Source organism: Accipiter gentilis, chromosome 22, assembly GCF_929443795.1.
Source record: "Accipiter gentilis chromosome 22, bAccGen1.1, whole genome shotgun sequence".
Lineage (NCBI taxonomy): Eukaryota > Metazoa > Chordata > Aves > Accipitriformes > Accipitridae > Astur > Astur gentilis.
Genome location: NC_064901.1, coordinates 21,273,587 through 21,283,862, shown reverse-complemented (window position 1 = coordinate 21,283,862; position 10,276 = coordinate 21,273,587). Strand labels below are relative to the sequence as shown.

The window sequence follows — 10,276 nt, the reverse complement described above, 5'->3', positions numbered from 1 at the left end:
TGGTTTTGAGAACTTTTATTTTTAAGGGACAACGCTTCCCTTTGTCGAGTTGTAAGGCTATAACTGTTTTACTTCAGGTTCTTCTGTGCTTATGTTTTTAAGAAGTGGGAGCATTGTAGCAAAACTGAGAGCAAGCAAGGTAAACGATTCCTCTATTGCCCATGTTTTTCAATGGCTTTTCGCATCCACTTTTTCAGGCGGAATACATGGGTATAAAATCCATATTTGCCGTCTCGGTCACAGCCTTCTCCCCATGAAACTATTCCCACTTGATACCAACGGTTGTCATCTGGGTTCTAAAGCAAAGAAAAATGGGATTGGCACAAGGAACAAGAGACTTTCAGATCTAAGCTTTGTATGCGCCCCAGCCTGTTTAGTGATGAATACTGCTTTGGAATTCAGACTGGCATCTACTAGGTAACATAGCTTGTTGGAGTAATTTTGTCTCTACTCTTAAACCTCTAAGTGAGAATTTGCAATCATGCTTTCTGCAGCTATCTCCATATGTGCTGAGAATTCAGTACAGAAATGGGGCTGGATGATTGCAGGATTCATCTCAGTTGCTCAGCTTGGACATGAGATGGGTTTGCTTCAGCCACTCTGCAGTCTCCATCTTTGTTGCCATTTTTTAGGCTATTATGAAAGTTCAGCATAGCACAAACCTTGCTCCATATGCTTTATGAGCTTGAACTTGTTGAACATACCTTCATTACAAAAGGTCCCCCACTGTCCCCTTCACAAGCATCTCCTCTCTTTGAGTCTTCAGGACTGTAACCTACAGGCAAGAAGAAAGTTGGACATTTGAGTGTAGGGAGAGTGGCTGGTGTTGGCCATCTTTTCTTTGAAGTATTGCTGCATAAATTTTCTGAGACCCATGAGACTGCTTACTGCTCTCTGCCAACTATTGGACTAAAATTTAGAAAACTGCTTTGTTTCTTATGTTATATGTAGAACAGCTAACTCTCCTTTGGTCTTTGCAACATTCCTGAATCCACCATATTCTTCCCACGCTCTGTGCTCTCATTCCTGTTTTCTTTCATCAGGATTGCTGTTAGTGTCAGCTGCCACTGTGTTAAACAGCTGTAGCTTGAGGTACTGTGCCTTTCCCTTGTCTTAGAAACTTATGTGTGTGTAAAATTCCCTGTACCCTGTTCTTTCATTCTATTTACTATAAAGACCCATTGCTCTCCTCACTTTCACCTTCCTGTCATTCTGCAGGCTCTGCTCTTTCTCTCCCCCAACTGACTATCTTCTTAAAGTCTTGCTATGAAGAGGAAAGGGATTTCACTTTAATTCCTAATGAACTAGACAATATCTTTGTATTTTGCCATCACCTGTGTCTCCCCTTTTCTGCTGTATGTCTGCATCTCAGCTATTTTTCAAGAATGTTGCCTAGAAAAAGAAACCATAAGAACACTATCTTGTCAGTATACTCATAAAATTGGCTTCCTTAGTAACTCAAGCAATTGTGTGCATTATTAGAGGCAAGCAGCACAAACCCCATCAAAAATTGTTGGAGATTTGTTTGTAGGAGCTGAAAGTCTGCACAAATGAAAACTACAGCAGAAAGTATTAAACCAGTACATAAATCCATAGTCTCTTTGTATCTTGAATTCTGTGTTCACTTATATTCTTTCTTAAAAAGGGTATAATGCCAGAAGAGATGTAGGAAGGTACACCAAGGATTATGGGAAGTATGGAATGCCTTCTATATTAGGAAAGATTAAATAAACGCTTCTCAACTTGGAAGAGAAATGGAGAGCTGTAAAGGGTCCATAAAATAGCATATGACATGGAGAAGAAGTATTTTTTCTTAAGTTATGAGTATAGATGTGTAGGTCTTCACATTTATTAGACAGGAAACTTAACAGAACATGAGGAATTATATTTTTCACACATGCATAACTAATCTGAGGAGCCTGTTGCCACAGAAGTTGTGGGCGTAAGTATGAATAAGCTCCAAAAGGTTGAGACAAGCTAGTAGAGAAGAAGGGGTTGTTTGGCTACTGCGTAGGATAACTGGCGTGCAGCCTTTAATTTAGGAAGTTGCTGAACTGTTCCATATACTGGTGAAAAGATAATTTTATATGTGCCTGGTTCTCACACAGCTGTTGCGGATATCTAGCAGCGTGGTGCCATTAGGCTAGTTAGCCTGACATAGTGTGGTGTTACCAACTTTATTCACAGCTTTAAATTCTCCAGCTCTCTTGTTTTCTGAGAGCTGAAAACATTCTTATCATAGGAAATTTATTCTTTATGGAGGGCACTTGCAAATTTATCAGAAAGTAACCTTGCTGTGTGAGGCCCACCAGGAGCTCGGAGCCCTTGTCTCCTGAGGCAAGTTGGCCTTGTGTCTCCAGTGCTACTTACCTGCACAGAACATGTTGTCAGTGACTTTAACTTTGGTGGATGCCTTGCAGATATCTTGGTCTACAATGGGCAGATTGAGTTGTTGCAGAACTGTGGGGAGGTTGTTTGGGCTAGTGGCCCATGTTTCTTTCAAGTTTCCCCAACCAGTTACCCTCCCTTTGTAACCTGCCAGCATCAGCCTGTGGAAGGAAGCATTGAGTATTATCAAATGTATTGTAACAGCTTTCTCCTGCCTGGTTCTCTTGCTGCAAATAGCCTAAATAAGGCGTCTTTTTTGAAGGCCCAAAGGAGGCTTTTGTAGCCTGTATTTTTAGGACTGTGAGACAGTCTCCTCACCTCTGCACGACCTCCTTGGTAGGCAGGCAGACAGGATGGATGTAGTCACTGAAGATGATGGGTCTCTTCAAGTGCATGAGTGCAATGTCTCGGTCCATGTTCTCTTTCCAGTTGTACTTGGGATGGATGATGATTTTATCTAACAGAGCAATCTTCTCTTTATTCTTTTCATATCTGAAATAGTCATGAAGGAAAGAACTCGCTGTACAGTAGCAACTGAGAGTCTTCTGGGGTTCATGATGCTCTCAGGTGCTTTGTACCCTCTGAGACAATACTGTCTTTACCCTGGAGCTCCCCTTCAGACTTTCCATGCTTCTGCCCTCCCTTTCACTTTCACCTTTAGGATCAGCAAGAGCAGCAAATGACAGCTCCATTCGATCCCGTTGTTGAGAGGCATGTGATACTGTTTATGTGCTTCCTTGGATACTGAATGATAGCCCAACCTCATTGTATCTCATTACTCCAAGAGGAAGGCTGGTTCACTCTCGCTTCACCCAGGCTCTTACTTTGCCCTTATGTGCTTGCCAATCCGCACCAGGATATCGTTTGTAGTTAAGTTCTTGTCCCATGGTGGATAGTAAAGACAATGAGCAGCAGTCAAGATCCAGCTGTCACTGATGAGGCTGGCACCACACAGCAGCTCTTGAGGACTCTTTTTGTAGAGCATCACCTGCCTGAGAGACAAGGAGGGAGGAAGACTTAGCAGGACTACAGGCATGGCTGGCTGAATGCGTCTTGGTGTCATGCAGCAAGAGCAGAATTTGCAGTGAGCAGGGAAGAGCGTTGCGCTATACTGACAAAGACAACTGTGTAAGTGGGTCTCTAGCAGAAGTTTTCCCTGGACATGTATATTCTATGTAGTAGGCTATTTATCCTGTTTCCTTCACCTGGAGAAGTTTCTCATTCTCTCTGCTCCAGCAAAACTGGGAAGAGGAAGAGACGAAGATGGAACACAGCACTCTTGTTCCTAGATGGTTGTGTACTTTAGATGGTTGCATACTTGGCTCAAGAGGAGAGTTTCTTTCCAGCTATTTTAGTACTGCCCTGTCAACCACTTGGAGAAGTTTTTGATTAGAAGCCATAATGCCCATGTGCTGCCTGAGCTGGGAAAGTCCTTTTTTTTTTTTTTTTCCCCCTGCTTGAACTGGAGAGAAGGGAGACACAATTCACTATGAAGGCTTATGCAAAGATTACACTTACCAGGGGGAGCTGCCAACTTCTGCGTCATCCCCATGGACAACTCTGCCTCCTATGTAGGACTCCAGCAGCTCCTTCTCACTTTTGTCCGTTACCTTTTTCTTCTCAAATAAAGGACGAGTGCCGCAGTCTGAAAAAATAGGCAGTCTGGCTTTGTTACTCTACCTGATTCACAGTGGAGAAATGTTGTCTGCAGTCAGCATGCTAAGCTGGAAGAGCCTAGGAAGGAAGTGCTTGCTAGCTCCATGATCAAAACTGGAGATTGGCTTTGGAGGGTCCTTCAAGGAATTTAAGTATCTTCCCCTGCTTTTGACAGCATTTGGCAAGCTGGTGTTTCTGAGGAACAGTGAGTGCCCTGTGGGATGAAGCTGCAGCCTTTCTACAAACTGTGGTGCTGTATCTAGAGTTTTTGCTCACCTGCTTCGCCTGAGCCAAAAGTTTTGTCATCAAAGAAGGTTTTGAACTCTTGAGGGAGGGTAGTACGTCCTGATATTCCCTCTAACTGTTCATTCCCATCCTCTAGCGAGCTGTCTGAGAGGGACAGAAAGACAAACATGGTAAAAGGCCTAGCTGCAGTTTCCATAATTATCAGCAATGTAAATATTCCTTTTGACGCACAGTGGGTCTGATGGAGAAATGATGTTTTAGAACCACTGCTCTTTTTAATGCTCCTTGTCCACCATTGTGAGTTTTCAGGGAGAAGAGAACACCTGAGAGATGTAACAGCTCTACACGTGTATGGCAGGTTGGTATGTGTGATATTTGGACAAACAGGACTTCCACATGCATGGTGTGCATGCTTCCTCGTCCATGCCTCCCAGGCCAAGCACTTCACCCTGGTTTTGTCACTGCCTCACACGTGTGCCTACCCAAACCAATGCAGGCTTCTCACCGCAGTAGTGCAGATCACAATATTCAAAGTTGGGTGGTTCATCTGTGACACACCAGACACCCTCGTCATCTCCGTCTGGATTCCGACAGTAATTCTCCAGCAGTTTCACCTCTGGGTCAATGTGTTTTCCGTGGAGCACCTCTTTGGCTTTCTCAGAGTTCCACGGGAGGCACTTGGCTCCAGACACAGTGACTGAGAGGGTCCCAGTGTAAAGCATGCCTTTTTCTTGTTCACAGGGTCCCGCTGGGGCTGGTGGTGTGACCCGTGGAGTAAATTCAACTGTTGTCCTTTCTTGGCCTGGAAAGACAGAGCACTGTGATTTAAGCCATAGCTTTGCACTCAGAAGTACTGCACTCTAGATACAGCACCAGAGCCCCTTTATTAAAGCCTAGAGTTCCAAGGGGCATCCCATTATGTTTGGGAGCTCCCATGCATGTGGTGGCCCTCTATAATATTGCAGTGCCAGAGGCTGCTCTTTCAGGAGGAGGTAAGGTGAGGCTGGCATGATTCATCATGCTTCTCTCTGCTACTAAGATGTGAGGGACAGTATTGTGTTCCTTTCTGGGGTATCTTTGAGAACAGTTTAAGGGGTGGCTAGGTGCCTCGGGCATCATAATGCTGCTGTGTTAGACCCTCCAGTGCCTTTTTCTCAAATGCATAATGAGACCGTATTTGGGGGACCCTCTTACTATGATATGCTACTAAAATAGCAAATTTAATTTTTGCCAATGTTTCTATATCTAATGATAAGAGAAAAAATTTCCTGCCAGCCTTTCCACGCTTTTTTTTTGTAAGTGTCCTAATGGCTACAAGCTTTAAGCAGCATTTCCTGAGTGAGTGGGCACCAGATAATCTGTTCTGCGGCAGTTGCTTGGCCTCAGGCTGCCTTCTCCTTGTGCACTGGGGGAATCCCCATGTGAAGAGACACCCTTGGTTCGACCGCTCACCCTGGGGCACAACAGCCACTGAGCAAGTAGCATGCACCTTAATTGGTGAGGCTGCTTCTGTGTGAGATTGCCTCATGCCAACGTGATTGCAAAGGAACTGTGCACAAAACCAAGGCTTTTCTAGTCCTGCCATATCCATGCACGTGTAACAGTGAGCTACTGTAGGTCAGAAACTAATTACTGAACAGAGATAGTACAGATGCCTGCTCACCCCAAAGCAGAGCAGTATCTCTTTCCAGTTTGCTGTATTGCAGACCAGGGTGATGGTAATGATTTTTAAAACTTCAGAATATGCCGTGGTCAAAATGGTTGCTGACCTCTCTGACTTTAACTTGTAAGAGTTGTTGCCTTTAGTCTCTACTTTTGGAAGAGAAACTTCTGCTGTGAGAAGGTTCTCCTCTGCTTTATACCTCTGAGACAGAGGACAAGCCCCAGGGGAGATGGCTCTGTATTGTGAAGAAGTGGGAACGTATAAGTGTAGGGGGATGATTCTCCATCCTGTTAAATGCAATGATGAGAGAAGGGCATCTTTTCTTGAGGTTGTAGGTATTAAACTGCACCCTTCCATATAAGTGAACATTAAGGCAGGCAGTCAAGCACAAGCTGTAGTGGTTTTGTCCTAAAGGTGGAAATTCAGACCAGAATAACCAGTATGACTCATTGCTGTCACAAATTAGAGGCAGCTGAGCCAGGATTTTGGGGTGCTCCTGACTGGCAAAACTGTAGTAGATTCCAGGGGACCACAGACACCGGATTTAATTTAGATCTAGATTAGTGTAGTCTAGAGAAAACAGCATGTTAGAGGAATTAGATGTATGGGCAACTCAATGATTTTTTTTTTTCCTCCTCAGCTCCTTTATCTTTTAAGATGCAGCTCTTCTACTCCAACTGACCTTTGTTCATGTAAGATCCCTCCATCCTAACCCTCTCCCCTTCCTTGCCACATTTAGTATCGGTCTCAGCACAGTGTTCTCTGCCAGTGAAGGGCTTGCTGGGGCATAGTGCAGAGGCATACCACACACTGGGATGGGACACTCCTCCCGTTCCACTGTTGGGTCTCGGGTGTAGCACCATGGGCCTTCTGAGTTGTTGTCTGGGTTCCTGCAGTAGTTCTCAATGAGGTTGGGATAAACGGTGGCATTAAATCTATGAGAAAAAGCTGGTTAGGCTAGGAAGGAAGGACACGCTGGAGAACCCTTTAGGAGTATGCAGGAGATGAACTTACTTAGGTATATGTGGATATTTGCTTGTCCACACTTGACATTCAATCCCTGATTTGGTGTAGCTAATTGTCCCCCGATAGTTCTGGCCCAGCCCAAGAGAGCAGTTACCTGTCAAAATCCCAACACGGTGTAAGCCAGGGCCAGTGGAAATGGATGTTGCGTTTTTCAAGGCCAGAGGTACCAATCCCCCAAATCCCTTTAACTTTTGTTGCACGCATGAGCCTGCACAGGCATTCTCTTCGTGGGGTGGGAAGAGCACACAGCTTAAGCTCTCTCTGCCTCGCCAGAGGGAGCTCGCCCTGAGGCTCCGTGCTGTGCTTTGGCTGTAGGTGCAGGTGCAGGTGCATGCTGTTTCAATGGGGGAGTTAGGCTGTTTGTGAAATGGTTAGTGGGGAAATAGGGGAGGGGGGGGAAGAATTTCAAACTCCCCTCCTGCTATTTTTCTTTCTAATCAGATGGCTTCACCATCTTTAGATATTTTTTTTTTTCCTTACAAACTCTGCAGGAAGCAAGTTCCTGGCCCTCATTGTGTCTGGGACATTGAGGTCAACATGAATTTCTTACCTTCTAGACAAGCATCCAGAAGTGTCCTGGTCTTTCTCAGGCCCTGACATACTAGCAAAATAAGAAGAAAGAAACATATTATATGAAAGGAATCCAAATAAGCATCATAGTTTGAACTAGGTTATCATCTAGGGACAAAACACAAATGCTTTGTCCCGGAAAGTGAACTCTTGTAAGAGAGTAGGGAGCCATCATTCCAGGATGGGACAGGGCATCCTAAGGGGTAGCTTAGCACCTGCAGGACTTGAAGAAACTTACCTTGGTATTTTGACCAAAATGCTTCCTGTAAAAAAAATAAAATAAAAAAAAAAATTTGAGTAGAGACACAGAACATCAAACCTTGCTTAGCTGCTGCAATTCAAAGCAGTAAGGGAATGCCCCATCGCAACAAATGGAACAAACTAACCTAGCTCAGTTGATATCAATACTATGCAGTCCAACAAAGCAAAAACTCTGATATAAAACCACATTCCCACTCATCAGACTCAGGAACTGAGAGTACTGTTGTTTCTAAAAAGACCAAAGATGCTTACAACCTTCATCAACCTGCAGAGGAAGCAGAGCCTGGGCTACAGTGCAGAAGCCCAAGGAGCTGAACCTACAACTTCTAAGGCTACAGATGACATGTAGGTGTTGCTCAGCTCTTTGGATCTACATCTCTGCTGTGCAGCCTGGAGGTGATTGCTTTAGAAATACTCCACACAGAGGTTGTATCTTGCTGGCTTAGACTCCTCACTGTTTATCTGTTGGATGATGTATTCTTGGGTGTGGAATTCAGCATGGATACTGGCCTTGGGGCTAGGAGTAAATCCCAAAAGGATGCAGAACAAATTTAGCAGAGTCGGTGAATCTGGAAGCCAGAAAACGGGACAGACTGTGCAAAAGCTTCAGCTCAAAGGAGCCTGAGGCACCTGCACTCAGTGTTTAGTGGCGAAGCCGAATCTTTTGTGAGTGTCTGGGACTGTGGCAGTTCAAATGTGTGCAGCACCATGCTGAACCAGTGGAAGATGCACTTCAGGAGTGATGGGAAGACTCTCCTTTTCACTTCATGCTTAAAATAGAGATGGGGGGGAAAGAACTCAGAGTGGCTCCAGGAGGGAAAGCCCCTAAAAGAGCCTGAGCTCTCCCGGTGGCACCCACGCATCAGCCTGATCTTTGATTCACAGAATTGAGTCTTAAGACCCCAGCCCCTGGCTGTGTGTGTGACCTGCTGGTCTCTCACTACAGGGGTCAGCTGAGGGAAAATTTCCTGGGAACACCCATACATACCGTCTGAACGGTGGATTCAAGGGCTTCAAAAGCCTCCTCGTAACTGCATGTCTCCTCCAAGCACTCTCGTTCCAGGTTTCCCTTAAGCATCTCTTCCAGAAATCCCTTGTTGGCACGTCGTGGGCGCTTGAGCAGTGACAGTGCCTGCCCCTTTTCCAGGAAAACTACCGGGTCAGAACACTGCCAGTCAAAGGGGTGCTCGCAGCAGGAGGGCCCCTTTGTCTCTCCTTGCACTTTCCAAAAATCACACACAGCTGATGTGATGATCCCACAGCCCAGCCTCCCCCAGCGCACCATCCAGAAAGGAGAAGCCCTGATGATCAGAGCAGGCTCTCTATAGTTCATGAATCGGGGCTCACATTACATAGGAAACAGAAGTGACAGGAATTCTCTGCTAACCTCGGCAAAGCTGCTGTGCTCGTTTGCAGTTAGGCAGAGGTTTGTTTGCTCAGAGCCTGCTACTGCTCCCTGCCAGCCGCTATATTTCTGCCTTGCCAACCTCAGACCACTGCGATAGGCACAGCTTGGTTCCATCTTCATGTTCAGAGACCCTGATGTGAGACCTGCAGAAAGGTCTTCCCCCACGCAGCAGTGGGTCAGAGAGGACTTAACCTCATATTAAGGAAAGATAGATGAAGTGGAGGCTCTGATAAGAGAAAAGGAGCAGCGAGCAGGAAGGCAGCGTACTGCGTATGACCTAAAGTTTACATAAGGGACAGCTGGGGAGGCAATGGAGAATTGCAGCCACTCAGGTCAACTGGGGAACTGTAGCCCAAAAAGGCCCACGGTTGTGTTACACATGGTCCTGGACTAAGCCACATTCCCCTTCCCCGCCGTCTCCCAGGTGACCCACAAAATCCACTGAGCTGTTGTCACTAGTTGCTGGGTGCTGCTGCATCCTCTCCATGCAGGAAAGCCTGGATGCTCGCTCGGCTCTCAGCACCCTTTCACTCCCAACTTCAAGCATTTAGAAGGTCCTCCTGCCTTACCAAGAAAACCTGCCACCAGCTTCACCCCTGGAAAGAAATAACCCCATCTTTCTTCCTCCTGTCACCCACTGGTACTGTCCTTCTCCCTGTGCCATTGAGTCTTACCTTCGGCATGGCTCAGTGTGAGGTGCAGAAGGCTGGAAAAGAGCAGGCCCCTCAGCATGCTGGTTTTGTTGCGTGCCATGCTGTACAGCCCTGGCTGCAGGGGAAATGCAAAGGGAGCAGAATAAGCGGAGTCACAGCCCCACTGGGTTAATATTGAACCAGAATGAAGAAACAGGTCTCCAGAGGTCATGGTGTGTCAGGGACAGTGGAACTGAGGCTCCTCTTATCCCTCCTCTCTTGGCATCTCTCCCTCCCTTCAGGGCATCTTTATTTTCTTACTTAATTGGCAGAAGCCAAGCAAAACGTCTCTGAATCCCCACAGAACTAAAATTAGCATCCCATTTCATAACAGGGAAGATGGCATGAGGAGCAAGAGGACAAGCT

The 10,276-nt window shown here is 45.9% G+C and overlaps 1 protein-coding gene across 1 annotated transcript; it reads right to left on the bottom strand.

The window, feature by feature from the left end:
* Positions 1 to 10,023, bottom strand: F2 (coagulation factor II, thrombin). The gene is made up of 14 exons (XM_049825700.1): positions 9,893 to 10,023; positions 8,799 to 8,962; positions 7,788 to 7,812; positions 7,530 to 7,580; positions 6,968 to 7,073; positions 6,758 to 6,888; positions 4,796 to 5,092; positions 4,321 to 4,434; positions 3,907 to 4,033; positions 3,213 to 3,380; positions 2,707 to 2,880; positions 2,371 to 2,549; positions 705 to 775; positions 1 to 296 (listed from the first exon to the last, which is right to left on the bottom strand). Exons 1-14 carry the CDS (start codon positions 9,969 to 9,971, stop codon positions 153 to 155), a joined length of 1,830 nt encoding a protein of 609 aa, XP_049681657.1. The 5' UTR covers positions 9,972 to 10,023; the 3' UTR covers positions 1 to 152.
* Between the last annotated feature and the right edge of the window lie 253 nt (positions 10,024 to 10,276).

Bases quoted from the DNA above. Each gene is read 5' to 3' on its own strand.
- F2 (XM_049825700.1), bottom strand. From the start codon at position 9,971: ATGGCACGCAACAAAACCAGCATGCTGAGGGGCCTGCTCTTTTCCAGC. The intron at 5,093-6,757 runs GTATGCCTCTGC...CTGTCTTTCCAG, and splicing joins GTGTCCCATCCCAGTGTGTG to GCCAAGAAAGGACAACAGTT. The intron at 776-2,370 runs GTAAGTAGCACT...TCTTGCCTGTAG, and splicing joins TGACAACATGTTCTGTGCAG to GTTACAGTCCTGAAGACTCA.